At 40.7% G+C, this 18,201-nt stretch overlaps 2 protein-coding genes across 3 annotated transcripts in view; both read right to left on the reverse strand.

The window, feature by feature from the left end:
• LOC116298760 (uncharacterized) overlaps window positions 1–11,478 on the reverse strand; it is a 30,257-nt gene extending 18,779 nt beyond the window's left edge. The window contains exons 1-6 of one of the 2 annotated variants that reach the window (XM_089034391.1): window positions 11,199–11,478; window positions 10,012–10,072; window positions 9,513–9,651; window positions 9,089–9,176; window positions 8,871–8,958; window positions 8,521–8,618 (exon numbers count right to left, since the gene is read on the reverse strand). In XM_089034391.1, the coding sequence (XP_088890517.1) occupies window positions 8,521–8,618; window positions 8,871–8,958; window positions 9,089–9,176; window positions 9,513–9,651; window positions 10,012–10,072; window positions 11,199–11,298 (574 nt within the window). In that variant the 5' untranslated portion in view covers window positions 11,299–11,478. Of the gene's footprint in view, window positions 1–7,084; window positions 8,490–8,520; window positions 8,619–8,870; window positions 8,959–9,088; window positions 9,177–9,512; window positions 9,652–10,011; window positions 10,073–11,198 lie in introns of those variants that run through there. The other variant, XM_089034393.1, reaches the window with a different exon arrangement.
• A 433-nt stretch (window positions 11,479–11,911) lies between these two features.
• LOC116297820 (C-type lectin domain family 4 member E-like) lies at window positions 11,912–16,212 on the reverse strand. The gene is made up of 3 exons (XM_089034128.1): window positions 15,877–16,212; window positions 14,693–14,774; window positions 11,912–14,044 (listed from the first exon to the last, which is right to left on the reverse strand). Exons 1-3 carry the CDS (start codon window positions 16,210–16,212, stop codon window positions 13,632–13,634), a joined length of 831 nt encoding a protein of 276 aa, XP_088890254.1. The 3' UTR covers window positions 11,912–13,631.
• Window positions 16,213–18,201: the final 1,989 nt, after the last annotated feature.

Consider the following 18,201-nt stretch of genomic DNA (forward strand, 5'->3'; position numbering starts at 1 on the left):
GTTGACCTGCCTGGTAGCCCTTTTGCCAGCACGTTATCCTTTTACTGGTGGTATCTTGCAATTCCCCGAGTCCAGGTGCTAATAACAGCGTAGGGTGAAACCGGCGTATGTAATCGATGACCTTCTTATGTAAGTCAAACTCGTTCTCGATCTTGAAGACTAACTTGTTTGGACCATCCAGAGAGTACTTTCCTGTCTTCCTTAACGTTGGTAGGACGTCTTCGAAGACCCAATCTTGAAATGCCTCTGCTGTCGGTAGCTTGGAGCTAAATATTAACTGATACAAACCAGATTCCGTCACGTACAGGGATTGTGGGTGTGAACCAGAAGGGAGGCGATTCACCTCTATTCTAAATTCACTAAGCCTCTTCTTATGCTTATCCCGCACGTGGACTTTAATAGCATCTTTGGTGTCTGCGTAACCTAATGCCTTTGCTACCTCTTTCGCCTTAAAGTACAGCTTGTCGCTTTGCACTAGGCATTGCAGTTTAGTTTCGTTGTTTTCGAATACGCGGAGCATATTATACGTAAGGGATATTTTTATCCTCAGTCATCCTAGTACGCAACGCTCTTTAGCTGATTCATTTCCACGCTTAGCTGCGCGTCTGAGACTACGAAAATGTATGCATTTATCTTAGTAGTGTCGCTGGCGTCTTTGGTGCGCTTGATCTCCAACGTAATGCCGTCCTGGGTATTTACCAGGCGTAAACCCTGTCCATGTAGGTCTTCGTCGTTCGTCGTGCGCATGTCGATCCACAGCGCATACTTATCCTTAAAGAATTTCTTTGGGTCAATTTGGTCGCCAAACTTACGCGCGACTTCCCGGTACATGTCCTCGGGCTTTATCCCTTGTGAGTAAACCTTATTAGGCACTCCGTTAATGCTAACGCCTACGTTAGTGATGTTAGGATTAAAGAACGCCTCAGAGTCACGCAATCCTGCCGTGTATGTTTTTGCAAACAGCAACATTATCCCTGTGAGGCTGCGCCTGGGAAGGTTAATGCTTTGGTTGATGACCTCTTCGACGTTGTTCGTGAAGCTGAACGTCTTGTACATCACGACGTGATCGTAAAGGAAAGCCTTCCCGGCGCTGTATTCCATGCCAGCGCTACGAGCCAGCTCTTCGCTGTATACCGTTTCGTACTGCAGCTCCAAGTTCTTGATGAAATAAGGATCCACGGCTGATGAACTTACATCTTTTCCTTGCAGGATGTTCGTAGTGTCTGCTAGGGTCACTTCGAACTGCAGTTCGCTTAGCTGCCTTGGGTAGTATGCACCGTGGTTCGTGATAACTTCGAAATCTAATGGAATAACATATTTAGTACCATAAGCCGTCTTTATTTCGTCTTCTCCTGAGGCGCCAGAGGTTGCGCTTCTTACCTTGCGTATGGCTACGCTTGCTATTCCCTGCTCTATCCTTTGTGCACGGTCAAATGCAGTCAACCATAAGTCTTTGTACGTGGTATACAAATCATACCTGTTTAAGTCCAGCAAGGATTCCCCGGCGAACTTTACACGCATTTTGGAAACGAGGTTTCTACCCGCATTATTGACGACGTGACGCGCGTCTGCGGTATCTGGCTGTATTGCTAGGTCAAACCTCAAAGCCAAGGTACCGGGTACTAGGACTAGGTTATCCGTTAGGCGGGGTACGCCTACGTACAGCGTCTCCCCCGGCTTTGCGCTAGAAGGTGTGAATGTAACCCGGTGAAAGGTGCGTTCTGCTTTCAGGCCGCCGACCTGCTTAGGTAATATGTTGGGGTTTAACTTTGAGCTTATCATATATAATGGAAGCCGAAGACTTTGATCCCCTTACCGAAGAAGGTCAAGTCGACATTAACGATGACCAATATGATTACCTAACCGCCGACAGCGAAAGAGACGGTCTAACCACCGGCGAAAGGGTCAAAAGGAATTACGGCGTTAGCAGAGCAAGTAGCGTTATGAGGACCCTCAGGGGTATGTTTAAGACCAAAAATCCAGGCAAACCCATTCCACAGCGCTTTGAAATGACAAATCTGGGGCCTGTCCCCGAAGCCCCCAGCGCTGCATGGCTTAGTAAGGTTCAGGAACAAATGGATGAATCCATGGAAGAAACCCCGGACGACTTTGATAGGATCAAGGAAGAATTCCCAAACTGGGAACCAAACAAAGTCCAAGTAATGTTCGACGCGGATAACGAATGGGGTAGGGAAGTCATAGTAGCAAGGTTAAATAGGTCTAATGCTCATCCATATGTCATCAGGGACATAAATGGTAAATACTACGCAGATAAAAATATTCCTCCAACCCTTAGAAAGACATTAGGAGAACCCAACTTACCCGAAAGAATGAGAGAAAATAGTGAGAATATTGACGAAGCCGTCGAAAGAGTTAAGACCATAATGCAGCGGCAACAAAAAGGTCTTGAGGCGATAAGGGAAGTAGAAGAGCTAAAGCAAGCGATGGAGGAAAGGGAAGCAGATTACATACGGCAAAACCGACTACTCCTTGATGCTCAAAAGAGAGAACTTGACGACAAGAATCAACGCATATTAGAACTTAGAGAACAAAGAGACATTTCTCTTCGCGAAAAAGACAGCGCCCAAAGGGCATTCAATCTCGCCCTGCAAGGCCTGGATATAAGCAAGGAAGAAGCCAAGGACTTACGTACCACCATAGAGGGTTCTTTGGTGGAGCGGCGGCAGTTAGTTGCTGAAATCAACATTAAAGAAGAGCAAATCCAGCAAAGAGATCAGGCCATCGAAGACCTGGAAAAAAACATATCCGAAAAGCAGGAAATAATCAATGACCAAACTCGTACTGAAGAGGAAAGGGAGGCAGCTCAAAAGGAAGTAGAAACCCTTCAGGAAAGAGTCGCGGAATTACAGGCGCAAAAGGACAACCTGGAAAAGGAGCTGGGGCTTACTACCAAGGAAAAGGTAAAAAGAGCCCTTTTGAAGTATGGCGTTCCGCTGGCATTTGCAGTCGCTATTAGCACCGTAGTAGGAGTTATCCTATCCGCGCTTAAGGCTACGGGCGCGGGCGTAAAGAAATTAGGCAATGGGCTGACGGACTTAGGAAAAAAGATGGCAGCCGGTCTTCCTGGGCTGCTGGGTTCGGTTGTTTCCTTGGCACTTAGGGCCGGCGGTGAACTGTTGAAGTTCGTGGGGAATAACATTTGGATATTAGTCGTCGCTATTGGGGTGGTCCTCCTGAAGAAGATGAAGGCTTGATCTTATCCTTCTCATCGGACGGTGTCCTGCTTTGAGGATAATAAAAGACGGTATTAGCACCGCCCTGGTAATTTGGAACCAGCGGCAACACACTCATGGTAGAAATGGGCTTATGACTCCAGGCTGCATTAGCGGGCCTGCGACCTATGCGATTTATCCCAAACTTGCCGTCATCAGAAGTGACTTGCAACTTAGCATATTTACAATTGGCTAGCATATGAAAAGTTGCTGGCGTTAGGTCTTCAGTGGACCTAGTGTAGGGCTCCATCGAAAAATGGGTAACTTTCCTGGTGTTCGTTGAAGTTCGATAAGGAAGCAGGGGCTTATTATTCTCATCGATAAGCCTAAACCCCACATTCGCATGCGTATTTGCATTAATGCTAATAGTGCAAATGACCAATGCAGTGCCCCCAACTTCAACCCACAGTCCAACGTCATGCCAAGCGCCGTTGTCATATCCCTCTTCATCTAAGCGGTGGGTATAACGCGTTTCCCTCACGTATGGATTCATATATTACAGGGAACAAGTTCCCTTCTAGAGGCTCATTACCGTCAAAGTGCTGATGGTCATGTGGTTATAGACAGTATTCCTTTGATTTTCTATGCTATTTATGCAAACACTCCCGGTGTCATCTACTCTTATCTGCAGCTTTACCTTCCCGTGGCAATCAGCAACCATGTGGAAAGTCCAAACGGAAAGATTCTCAGAGCTATTCGTTGGCGGCTCTACTGAGAAATGCGTGGGCTCTCTGTTGTTCGTCTTCGCGCGCATGGGCTGTAATACTCCATTGTCGTCACAGAAACGAAATCCTATATTCGCACTGCTAACGGCCCCCAAAGAAATGCTGCATAATATCAACTTCTTTCCGGAGTAGTTCAAATCCACGGACACCCCCGTGACATCAACCCAAGATGCTTGGGTGTATTTTTTCTCGCCTGTGTAAGTCGTATAAACGCAATCTACTCCAGTTACGTAGGGGTTGTTCATCGCCATATATAATAACTCAGACCAATGCTTGCAGCTGCTAGGCCGGCCTTTAGTAAGTTATGGTCATATTCCTCAGGTATCGCAGGCAGGACCTTCTTTGATGGTTTCTTAACTACGGGTAGCTTCGTTTCGTGTGACTTTTTTGGCTTCTCTACGAAGTGAGGAATGTTCCTAAGAGTGTCAGAGTTCACGTCGTTCACCCCAAACTTCATATCCTTAGTAGCTCGCTGCAGTTTGTTGTTGTATCCTACTACAGAACCAGTATTTATAGATAAATTACTAGGCATTAACCAACAACCCGGGGCTACTGCGTAGTCCAACCTCGCCTTAGAATTTTGTATGGCTAGTTGGTAACGCTGTACGCCCTTGCTAATGTCGCCCTCCAAGATTGAACTTTCAAATAAGATCAAGGCTTCGGCTCGCGTTTCTTCTGCGGCGCCAGTATTTCCGATTATGCTGGATCGGGTGTTTACCTGAGCTCCAAGGATAGAATACACGTAAGCTTCTATGCTGCGGTTTAAACGGGCAAGGCCGGCTTTGGTTAGTCCTTTACCTTCTGGGGGTATGAAATTAAGATATTGCTTTGTTTGCTCGTCGTTGGTAATTTTGATAATCAGTGGATTAGCCCCTGCATACTTACCGCCCTCGTCTTTGAACAGAGGCCCGTCTCTAACTTCCTTAGTGGTCTTAGCGTTTGGTTCAAAGAAGGTGCTACTGTCGTGAGTTTCCTTATGATATCCCGTGTTCCACCGTAGCCGCAATGCATGAACTTCCTTATCGCTTAGCTCGTGTCCGCCAATCCCCCAATAAGCCCAAATATGTCCCAGACCATTGTTAGCGCCGGCAGTGCATCGGAAATCCTTCCCTACAACGTCAAACTCCTTACAGAGTCTGTCATAAGCCGGCACGCTGTATTTATTATCTCTTGGATAAAACGTGGCATCTCCCGGCAGCGCAATAACACCCATTTCATGCAGTATTCTTCTAACCGTGAAGTGAAAATGAAACATAAATATTGAATTCTTCATCAAGCTTGCGCTTACACCACAGCCGCTAGTGGCACACCAAACTGCAAAGTTTAGTTGCTGCGGCCAATAACGCATATTAGGACCACTTAACCATTCGTGAGATTCCTTAGCGGTGGTATGATTAATGGGCACGTTTTTGAAGATATCTCGCACCTTTAACGGAAAGGAATGCTTGTTAGAGATCCGCATGTTCAATGTCAAATCCAAACTTGGATGTTTATCAAATGAAACCGCGGGTATCGGATAAGTACCGGTACCAAGCAATAATTCCTTTGACCAACCTTGCACGGGTTTTGGATGTGTTGGTGTGGGTTTAACATAACCAGAATTCTTCAGTTGATTGTCTATCTGATCGACCAGCGTAGGTTTCAAATCCTCGTTGCTGTACATCCTAGAGCCGTTATAGTAAATCCCATCGGGTCTCCTTTCGAACTTACTAGGGTCTGCATGCGGAAACATCTTCCTAAAGGCCCTCCAGTTCCAGTAATCCCGGTTGTCGTGATGTGGCTGCTCCTCAATATCATTCCCAAAAGCGTCGTACATTAGTATATATAATGGATGTTATACCATCAGCACCTCCACTCTATCCTGATTTACCTACAAAACCCAATGAATTGAATGCCGAGAACTTCCGCTTGAATAAGGCAAATCTAATCCTCGCTTACTTAGAGGGTCAAACGAAGCACTATGAGGAGGTCAGGAAAAAGTATGCTAGAGCCCGAAGCATATTACATAAAATCGCGATAACTTCCGGCTCCATGTCCGTGGCGTTAACAGGCTCTGGCGTTGCTACTTCGCTTACTGGACCGGGAATAATCGTTGGAGTTCCTTTGGCTAGCGTCGGCGCCGTCTGCGGTATTATTTCGGCTGTTACAACAGGCGTTATGAAACAGTTGTCAAGCAAAATATCAAAACACGACACGACAATAGCTCTGTCAAGGGCTAAAGTAAATACGATCACTGACCTTGTCTCAAAGGCTTTGCGTGACAGAAAGATAGACGACGTAGAATTCTCGCTTATCTTAGCCGAAGAGGAAAAGTACGAGAAATTAAAGTCGGACATAAGGAACAAAAAAACAGTCGTAAAAGATCTTTCCGAGGAATCTCGCAAAAAGATCTATCAAGAAGCGAAAGAAGAGCTTCAAAGAAAGCTTGCTCAGTAAACATCTGCTTCGAAAAGAGCGTGACGGGATTCTATTTACATATCGAACGTCAGTCTAGAAAATATGCAAATTAGAGTGTAAGACATAAATATAATAATTTTCACATACATAAGCGTCCAGATGTGTCTGGCGTTCGCTTGTGATCGTGGACTTTGGGGCTGGGGAGGCCTAAAGTCCCGAGTTCGAGCCTCGCTGTAGACGCATTTGGACCGGTTGCTGTGAGTGAAAAAAAGCCTCCCCCACTCACAGCAACCGTGGGGGGAGGGGTAGAAAGTGCGATTCAACCCCGCGATGGGGGGTTTCGCGATTGGAAAAGTTGGAAAAGTCAGGGGGTGTCTCGGGACGCTGTCCGGAGTTCACCCTCTGGTGGGTCGTAAGAAAGATATATGTGTATGTACTAGAGGGCCTCTGGCGCGGGATGAAATAAGCCCCGTAAGCCCAAAATGCAAAAAAACCCCACTGGGGATAGCTTGGTGTTCTGCGCGATGCATTCCCCAGTGGGGTTTCTGGCAAAATAAACGCCAGTTTTGCATTTTTATTTTCTCGGAATCCATCCTAACAGGGGGTGGTTGGGGTCAATTTTGTAAAATATTTCGTAAATTACGTCAGGGTAATAAGGAATATCCTTATCCAGCCGACAAAACATCCACTCGGCTTTTGTCATATCAGAAACCTCAGGAATAGACTTACCGGTAATTTCAGACAAAAGATAGGGAATAGCTTTGTAATATTTCCCTAGTTTTAATTTTTTCAATGTCTTCCGTAGACTTTGCGGGGTTGGCTCTTCTAAGTGGTCTATGATTTTCTTCTTTACTTGCTCGTCAAGATATACCGGTCGATAACCTTGGATATGACTCATCCAGTCCCTAAAGTATTTTATTCTCTTATAAGGTGTTTTCTTACGACCTCCATTGGCGTAATATTGCTCTCTGGTAGCATTTGGTACGGCATTACGAATATTTTTACCGCACTCGTAACACTGTGCTGACGTGTCGTCTTCTATTTGCATTTTCTTACCACAACAAATATACTTATTTGGTTTAGTAGGTACAAACTTGGGTTTCAAGCACTTTACACAGAAATCATAAACAAACTCTTTACAATCTTCGCACTCCATATATAGACTAACATATTTGCGCTGTTGCCCCCAACCACACTTGGAGTGGGTTGTTTCCGTAGGTGGATTTTTGACACGGGTCTTGCCCCGTGTTGAGATTGCGCTGGAACCCCCATTCCCTATACTACTTCTTATTGCAATAGAATTATGAAAACATGCAAACTGTCTAATATTACCCCATCACTTTCATTACTGAATGTCTGCTGATTGGCTTAAGATCAACAAACCGTAATCTATCATGGAAGTATGGGTGGTGGGTAGTGTGCACAGCTAATGTGTTGCCTCCCACTGGTGCAACTTATGTGAGTAGAGTTGTTTGTTGGTTCTCTCCTGTGCTTTGAGGTATTTTCTCTGAGTTTCCTGGTTTTCCTCCCTCTGTAAAAATCAACTACTAAGATTCCAATGATTGGAATCTTAGTAGTTGATTTTTACGGAGGGAGGAAAAGCAGGAAACTCAGAGAAATTATTTGATCTCGCATTGAAAGCTTTAACTTCAGCCTCTGGATTAGGAGGCTATAAACACACTCCGCAATAGAGGTAAAATGGATTTACATCATTTATACATCAGCTGGGGCACTATAAATCTCTTTTACCACACTTGTATAAGAGAAAAATCAAACCAATATACACATACAACAGCAGTAACTCCAACATATACTAACACATACAGGTGATTTGTGCTACTACTAACATGCCACCTTTTACTACTGCGGCCATGGATATATTCCAGTACTCAATATCATATTAAGTATAGTTGCTTGTTAGTTCTCTCCTGTGCTTTGAGGGTTTTTTACAGGTTCACGAGGTTAAAGACAGGGGCTCTATGATCACATGTGGCTACTGCAAGTCAAATGTTTACGTGCATGAAATCAACTGGTCTCGAGGGAAAAACTTTGGTTTTCATGAGAGTCTCTATGTTTCCCGAAGCAAAGCGTAGTTTTGTTACAAATATCGATAAGTCAGTTTATATACAACTAACAAACAGTCCATTTCAGTCCTTGCCACAAACCTTTGATTTCTGAAACTTTTTCGATTTGCTTTTTAACATGATTGACCAACAACTGTTCACTTGCAAATGGCTTCACTCCAGGCATTGAGGATTTTGGGCTAAGAATAGTATTATTCATTGATCAGTCACTCTAAGAGATTTTGATTCAAATGAGTAAGTGCTTACCAATGTTTTCATTGCTACATACTGATTGAGACAGTCAAGAGATAGACTACAGTCAATCAAATAGTACTCTTTTATTTGATTGACAAAACTCTACTGCCTTTTTTTTTGTAGCGACTGTTGTCCTGATCAGTGGTAGCAATGAAAACAGTGGTCAGAATTAATCTAACACCAAACCCATAACTTACTGTAACAATTTGTGACACCAGGATAGAACGCCGAGAGCCATGCCAGTAAACCCTGCCATATGAGGGAAAGCAACCACTGTACGTTGACCTAAAAAGAACGTGAGGAGGGAAGAATGAAAACCCTTGCTCAATTGAAAAAAAAAACAAGTCAAAATAAAAGCAATTAAAAAATGACAAATACTCTTGTGTCGTATAAGCTAAAGTCAGAATTTCCTTACCCTTTTCATTAGTCAGATACTCAACATCCAAGACACTACCACCACCTTTTTTAAAGCGATTGAGCAGATTAGCCCATCCTGTTTGATACTACAAGGAACAGAAGATAAGGCATAGGTAAAGTTGATACATTAAATGTGATGTAGAGGTTAATTAATGATTCTTACCCAGAAATATCACATTTGTAACAGTTTTCCTGGTGAATCAAATTCTTTTGTCACAAACAACTACACAGTATTTGTCTCACAGTTGTCGCAGTTAGGTGGACTGTGATGTTCCAACTACTACTGCTAGTCTTCACCAGGCAATAGTTTGTTGTTCTTTTGTTTGGTGTTATTTAACTTAGTTAACATTCTCAAAATGCATTGCTTTGACAGACTAGTGATATAGTCTATAAAAAGAGTGGTAACAAAGTCAGATATGTACCTTATATGCATGTGCAAAATAGACGTGCTGTTGAGTAATTGGCTCATTGGAATTGGGCAGTTCTTTAATCCCTAATATGTAAGCATCTTTTGGTGCATTAGGCCATGAACCTTCAGGAACAATGTTTATCCCTTGAATCCTAAGTAGACAGGGAAAAAAATTGGAATACATTATCCACAAACAAGCTGTGAATCTATAATTGTTGTTCAGCAGTTTTTGTATGAGTGGGGAAAATGCACATACTTAGCACAACATGCCATAACAATGGAATGCATTTGAGTACTCCAGTTTTAAGTTCTCTGTTGCTCAGGGTTAGCCTCTATCATGAGAAAAATATTCATATGTTCCAGTAAAGGGTCCGTTGGTACTTTACCGTTGGTATTTGTGAATATTTAGACACTGAAATGAGGCTAACCCTAGCAAATGAAAACTTGCAGTAATTTGGAACTCAAAAAGGTTACCACTCATGAAAACTGCTTATATCTTCAAATGTTCTTACTCTTTGTATGCCTCATCCTCAAATACTCTCTGCTTTGATAACTCTACTGTGACTTTAAACCCTATAAAGATAATAAATTATAAGATATATCACTGCAAACCAAAATGACCATATCTTTTGAAATAGCTTGACTATATATGTCATGATTTTATTGAGGATGGTGTTCATTTAATGTTGTCATAGCGATGGCAAGGTATAATGTCATATTTATCAAAACTTTTACCGGATAAGTTACATCTCCTGATTATAAAGGTATTGTCCAAGCCATACTTTTAAGGGGTCTGATGCTTGCAATAAAATAGGCCTTTATGCCAAGTAAAAAAAATTACAAGTTTATCGTCCCCGCCTGCTTCATTTTTTGGGCCGCCTGTTTTTTTATTATCATTTGTTATTCCACCTAGTTTTTAAAAATCAAAACGAAAAAAAGTAACGGGCACTACTTTCATTTTGAACCCAGTCTCCCTCAATTTGGTACGAAGCGAAATTCTATACTTTTGTTAATAATAAAAAGTCAGTAAATAAATTTAAAAAACTCCGCCCACCTGTGCTCTTTTTTTTATAAATCCGAACAATAAACATGTAATTTTTTTTTACTTCTTTACTGCAGAAATCCCAACACACTGGAAAGCCTTTGGGCTGTTGCCATAAACTTACATTTTGACACAAAATCTGTTGATATTAATGTTAGGGGGGGAAAACAATTTACAGTGTCTTTTTCGGCTCAATCATCCAATCGTTTTTTCGTAAACCCCCAATCTTATTTATTTAGATATGGGCATCCAGAAATTTCTCATTAGCATCCATTGTTAACAGCACCAATTAACACTCTTTGGAATGCTTGCAACCCATCAATTAGATTTTTGTCTGGGGACAGAGTAAGAGTAAAGGATTTGGTGCTATTACATAAGATGTCCAACGAATACTTGACTTCTATGCAGCCGACAGATTTACAAGATAAACTAAAAGATTTTTTGATTTGAAATAAAAACACGAGGAAGATAACTAGAGAATACCAAACAAACCTCATGAGAATTTTTCTTAAAGGAGAGTATGACGCAATGACTCATCGGAAAAAATGCAAGACAAACTTGCATCATTTGTTAGTCAAGTCTACAAACTCTACTATGAATCATTCAAGATTTCTCGATTCGAAAATAGAAGATGATCCATTATTCTACAATATTTACCTGATTGAAGAAGTTCTCGGCATTTTTGAGGAGTAAGATGAGTTCTTTGCTCGTTTTCTTTGGTTTCTGCTCGCAACCACAGATGAACTTGTGAAGCCATCTTTGTATAATACTAGCTATGACTACTACTAAAAATACGTATTATGGAGCCTAAATCTATTAAGAAGGTTTGAGTGATCTTCAAATGCATTAATAGCAGCAAAAAGCGTACGAATTCGAGGTTTTTCTCAAAGAGTAAACAGAACAACCTTCTTCTCGATCTTCGCGTCTTGATGTGTTTGTGACCTATCCCATAATTCCACGTCAATTGCTACGATACTACCACAGGCAGCCCAAACTGTAATGGGCGGGTTTTCTCACTCTTTCACCTATAACTCTCCCTTCGACTAACAAGGACTAAGTATTTCGTATTTCCCTCTTAGCATACTAGTCTCTCATATTTTCCAATCTTAGATCCCCCCCCCCCCCCCCCCCCCCCCACTTTTTAAGTTTATCTGCAGTCCTTGTAGTTTGGCTCGAATTCATACACAGAGTCAATAGTCTATTTAGGTCATGAAGATGAAAAAGAGGGGGGGAGAGGGGGTCTCGCAAAAAACAAATGTAATAATTGCTTGACGATATTTAGGAGTTTGTAGGCCTAGACAAAACAAGAGATACAAATGTAGAAAAAACCCGAAAGCAACAAGAGAAAATCAATGCTTCATTTAGCTCTTATTGCTTTATTCATAGTTAGAACATAAGTTACGTAAGTTTTATCTCGTTGGTCGAATGTCGACTGGTAGAGTGATTATATTTGCCCGTGAAACAATTACATATTGTTATAGTACACTCAACAAAATTACTCGACTCTGATTGGTCGAGAGGAGTACAATTATAGCGTTAATTGTACTCCATAGGAGTACCGAATTAAGTCGCTATGGTAACACGGCCAAAACGATGTCAAAACAATTATTTTCTATCATTTTGTACTTAAAAAACATAAATAAAATTTTAAAGCCGTAAGAACTAATCTTTTTTATGCATTTCAGTTGCACGATGGACTGGAAATCGGCCGCCAAATAGACAAAGATGAACGGCGTCGCTTCGCATTTTTTACTGTCGAAATTTTGTTGAGTGAACTATAAACAAAAAATCGCACGATCTTCTCGTACAATTTGGAATTAATAGACACTCGTAATGTTTTGAAAATTCTTTAATTGCACTTGCCCAAAGGCTCGTGCAATTACAAGAACTTTCAAAACATTACTCGTGTCTATTAATTTCCAAATTGTACTCGAGATCGTACGATTTCCTATACTAAGTAGTATACTTAGTGAGTAACAGTCAAAGTAACACAAAAGAAAACAATGGAGTGAGTGTCTACTACTAGATGTATTACCAACATTGACTATTCTTTCACGGGCGAAGTAATATCCCTCTAATAGACAGACCCCTTGCATGTGACGTCAAAGCAGCAGCTCGATCTGGGGGACAAAAGAATTCCAATCTCCTGAGAATTGGAACCTATTGTTATGTCCCCCAGATTGAGCTGCGTTCCAAAGTACTGCAAGGGGTCTATTCCCGAAATTTTAAGCATGGTATTTTGACTTTAGTCAGTCACGTGACCTTTAAGGTAGAAAAACACAAATTTCAAATAGCGTCGAGTTCTTCACACTTTTTTCCCTTCATACTTAATATTTTCCAGCGTAGTTAGGAAAAATTGAATAAATGCTTATTAACAACTTAGTCACGTGACCTGTTTCGTAAATTCATCCCCTTAATTGAACATGGGGTTCAACCATTGCAGGCGGAAAACGAAAACACAATCATGGAAAAGGTTTGATGAAATATTTGTCGTCATGGTGACTATACCAATATGGAAAAAGGTATTGAAACTGGTTATTCATAATTCCGACTCCCCTTACTTACCGTTGCTAAGCTTTGCTATGTCCTACAAGCTCAACAAAGTATCTAGAATATCTCAGAATTTGGATCTCCGGATCAGTCCCGGAAAATTGATCATAGATTGCTTTGATTGTTTCATGTCCCGAGAAAATAAAAGAAAATTGCCTCGTTATCCTTGTAGTACTGTGTAGTTGTTTGTGGGACAAGATTTTAATTCCATTGAGAAAACTGCTGCAACGGCGATTGGTTTGCTATTGTCTGAGTAACACAACTAGAAAAACCCTTGAGAAACACGTGCAAAAAGAAATGAGATGAAAAGAATGACGCTTATAGGCGTGACTGTGCAATATTTTTCTGGTGTACAAAAAAAAGTATTCTTTGGAATCCTTAATTTCAAATTTCATGCTCAATTGAAGCGAAAGTGCCATGCTCGAACAACTTCCGACGGTGTTAAATTTGATATGTGGGACCAGTGAGGGAGTAAGGGGAACGAGAAGGCCAGGGGCGTCTCAGCCTCTACTCTAGCTACTGCACTGGCCTGCGGTAGCTTTACTGTCCTGCACCTTTCTTGCAAATGAACCTTCCATAGTTGTAGGTACACGATCCATCATTATAACTACCAATGTTAGCGTCAGAAAAGATACTGCCACAGTTTTCACTCGTACCTCCACTTGGTTCACCTGCGTTCCATTTGAAGAATGAGGCAGCAGTGCCATCGGTATACTTCCAGTGACCTTCACTTGCTGCATCTGTCATGCCGATGATATACTGAGCATACGCATCGCCCGCTCGTTTAAGATTGCTTTTCACAAACTGCCATTCATATTCGTTACGGATATCAACAAGGTGGCCACCGAGAAGCTGGCATACATTAGCTGCATCATTCCAATGCGCTGGTTTACTTGGATCATGATTGAAGAAGTAGCAGTTGTTATCAAACTGTAGCCACCCTTGACCACAACCTGAATGTTCACGATAACAAAAGATAAGAACAATTAAGTCTTTTACTTGGTTGAGTGTACTTGGTATCACCATCATTCTGTTTCCTGGAGCATCGTTTATTTCTTTCATGGACGACAACAACACCCTTCAACACCCTACAATATCAGACTCGTACCCAGTCGTCACTCACGCTTTTTTAATGCGCGCGATGGCTTTTGGGAAGGAGAGAGAAAAAAGTGATGCTTCGCTTTTCTCTTCCTTCCTTCCCGTGATGCACCGCGAACTCACTAAATCCTTCCCATCACCCACAGCGTGAGATCAATAAGACAAGAGAAACGACTGCGTACGAGGCTGCTACAATATGCCGCCGTGCTATTCGAATTCATCGCAAATCAATCGACAATGCAAACTAACTCTCGAGAAACAATCACGCCGAAGCAAGCAAAAACAAAACTGAGCGCCGAACAGCAAAAGATATTCAATGCTAAGAATCAAAGATTGAAGTAGACTGCACTGAATTTAATTGCGCGAAAATACTCCTTTGTAAGCCCTCTTCAAATAAACACTTCACTCCATTAAGGATGTTGTGAGTTACCCCATTATGAGTTTTCAATGTGGATTCATTAAGAGATGAGTTAAAGCTTTGAAGGAACTACTTGTGGACGTACCTGGTATACATTTGTAGGTGTTGTTTGTATAGAATGGAATGCACTTGTCTTGATGCTTGCATGGTTTCTCCTCACATGGAGTCTAACGGTGTAAATATTAATATTTTGTCAACTGAATGGACTAATATTTTATTTATTTTATTTATTATATGCTTCCAATCAACTGATGAGGAGAACTACACCGGTGATAGATACCACCTATAGGATAGTCTCCCAATAAAATTACAAATATATAACAAGAGAATATGAAGTAACATTCTCTTGTATACAGTCAATGTCATTAACGTTGTCCACCGAAAAAAGACATTTACACATTTACACATTTAGAAAAAGAAAAGAAATATCACTTGTTTCCTCGAACGTTCTGGCATAAAACAAACGCTGTGAATACCATTCTCCATCTTAAATCCTCACTGAAATGGTCGGGGCATTCTGGATTTTCGATTCACGAGTTGAATTTTGCATTTAAAGTTCAGGCTGATGAACACGAGGCAAAGAATACATAATGAAACACGTGATATTTCTTTTAGTCTGTGTAAATGTCTAAATGTCTTTTTTCGGTGGACAACATTAATGACATTGACTGCATATATAATGAGTGTTTTACTGGGAAATACGCCACTCGTATTTTTCGTACAAACTACATCCGGGACCTGAGTAACATATAACGTATGTTTTCCGGGACCTTTTGATTAACCTGCGTAGTTTTTCTTTGTGGATTTTTCTATATAATAAAAAGAAAATTACACGTTGGCTTGAAGATATGAAGTTTTATCTTCTCGTGTTGAAAAATATTACACTCGTTCGCTGCGCTCATTATTATTATATGTACTAGCGATGATTTTTCTCATCAGACTGACGAGTAACGATATGCGATTTAAACTTCCGCCGTTATATATCACATATGTAAATACAGTAAACTGTTAGCCAAATTTAGGATAATCAAATTTATGATATGTAAAAAAATCCAGATAAATTATTGATGAGCTAGTTTTGTAAAGCGAGCGAGAATAAAGTTGAGCAAAAGTCGCTCCGATATACGCGTCATCATAAACTTGACTAAGATTTAAAACATTAATCTTGGTATGGTTATAATAATAATAATAACAACAAAAAAAAAAAAAAAAAAAAAAAAAACAGGAGAGATCACTACATGTTTTAAATCTCTGGATACGTAGACTCACCGCAATGCTGTAGTGATCAATCCCTTTGCTTGGTCTAAAATTTGACTGGTTTTCATATTTGTCAGAAGCCAAGAGCTCACACACATACAAGCCTTGGTCATCACCAGTTGTGTTCACATTGACAGATAAACATCCGTGAGTTTTGACGCAGCCAACCAGGCATTCATCAGAAGATTTGACTCTTTCGTCCTTCAGTTTCGCTGCGAAAAGCTTGTGGTCTTTGTGAGGAAAGAAGTTTCCAAACGATAAAACACCTGAATCAGTTGGACGAAAAGCTTCTTCACACACCACAAGGCGAAGAAAAGCGAACGCTATCACAGTGTTCAAGTGCGCCATGTTCAATCTGTTTGAGTTTTTTAGCTTGGTTCCTGTACTTTTTGCTCATTATTTATTCATATTTCGTTTTAGGGCAGGTACGTTTTTCGGTGGGCGGGTGGGGTGGGGTGGAGGGGGTGGGAGAGGAGGGTCATCACGTGAACTCTGGGTACGAGATCGCAGTAACTGAAAAGTAAAACTCTTGTGAAGGGTCGAAAACCTTTTAATTTTCACGGAATCTAGTTCCTTATAACTTAATAGGGGGTCATGAATATCTTACATAGTAAAAGGATGCTACAATCATTTAAAAATAGTATACTGCGAAGCCCCCAGCCCTCCCTCCCTACCCCCTACCCCCCCCCCCCCCCAAGCGTGCCTTAATTCAATTAAAAATTATTCATGTAATTACATCATTGTTATTATCTTTTATTCTTGTACATATATCTTCTTTTTGTAATTAGCTTTCATTGTTTCATGAATTTATATATAGTTCGTATTATTTTCTTATTCTTATTTGACTTGATAGTGACGTTACGTAAACGTCGAAACGTCGTCTTTTATTAAAATGTATGTTCAATATATGGTTTTTTATCGTTGAATTTCCTAGTTAAATGTTTTAGTAAGTTGCTACTTATGCACAATTTATACGAATTACAATTTATATTTAGTGTATTACTACCAAATCTAGAGTACGTGTCAACAAAACTCGGAAGTCACAAATTGGGCTTAATTTTCTCACATATCTCAAGAAATAAGCTTTTGAAACAAATTTTGTTACGATGTACTTGGTATTATCAACAAACTATACATTTTAAGCGATAATTTTTTTTCGTGTCATATACACTTTAAATATTAATGCTACTTACTTCTTTATCATAAACATTCTTGAATTACATCATTTTAGACAAAGCGACCAGTCAGTAAGTTCAATTTTGTGATGCTGTTGCTATTGATCCTGGATTTTTAATCGCGGGCAATTTTTCTTTTTCTTTTTTATTATTTTTGACAGTACTGGGTATCAAGACGGGTTGTACTCGTTAATCATTAATGAGCACAGAAGGCTCATTTGAATTGATGGTTTTCAACCTTTCCCAAGAGAATTAAATAACAAAAGACACGGCGGCCATGTTGGAGGATATAACAAAAGAATTCATTGACAATTCTTTTGTTAAGTTCCTCCAACATGGCCGCCATGAAAACCATCAATAGTTTTCGTATTATTTTGCATGTGTTTTTATTTTCCATTTCATAAATCGAAGTCCGGCCGCACTACTTACAATCTAAACCTGTTAACTTATACATGAATATAAAACGTTATCGATCGTGTCATGATATAATAATATTTTTTAAGATGTTAGAGTTACGAGCGACTTTCAGCTTGAAGAGAGAAGTCCTTTTTTATCTGATATTTGAATACACTGCTACTAATCTGTATAGGTCTTTCTTTAATCTATGCTCACCTCTGGTGGGGGTCGCGGTATAAAGCTGAAACTGAAACGGCTGAAACATTTGAAAGCGCTGAAACAGCTGAAAATCATAAAAGTCTAAACATTTTATGAATTCAAACCGAAACGTATAAATTATAAATGTGTATATAAATATATAAATTGAGTACAATTCAAATCAATTAAATTTAATTCAATGTTTTACCGCTAAGTGCTGACATGACCACGAAGGTCAATGCATTCTCTTTAATGTCTACCGAACCGGCCCTTCACAAAAACTACACTCCAAACTACTAAACTCTTACTACTTTTTACCCCTTACCCGAAAGAGATGGTAGAGACAGTCCTTTCGGGACAGGGGACACCATAGGCCAATGCCGGACGTGTGTGTTGGAGTGATGCAGTTAAAGTCTGCCAGTTTCTCAGTGGCCACTTGGTGGATGGGATACCCATAACAAAAAGGAATGGCAGTTTGTGAAAAGCAATTTTCCTAGTAAATCATTGTGTTAGAAGGGCTCGGAATCCCCCCCCGGGTCGGAATCTCCGGAATCTCTCAAATGCATCT

Source organism: Actinia tenebrosa, unplaced genomic scaffold (assembly GCF_029948245.1).
Source record: "Actinia tenebrosa isolate PJP-AT-01 unplaced genomic scaffold, QUT_ActTen_1.0 PGA_scaffold2__45_contigs__length_23673736, whole genome shotgun sequence".
In the NCBI taxonomy this organism is placed as follows: Eukaryota; Metazoa; Cnidaria; class Anthozoa; order Actiniaria; family Actiniidae; genus Actinia; species Actinia tenebrosa.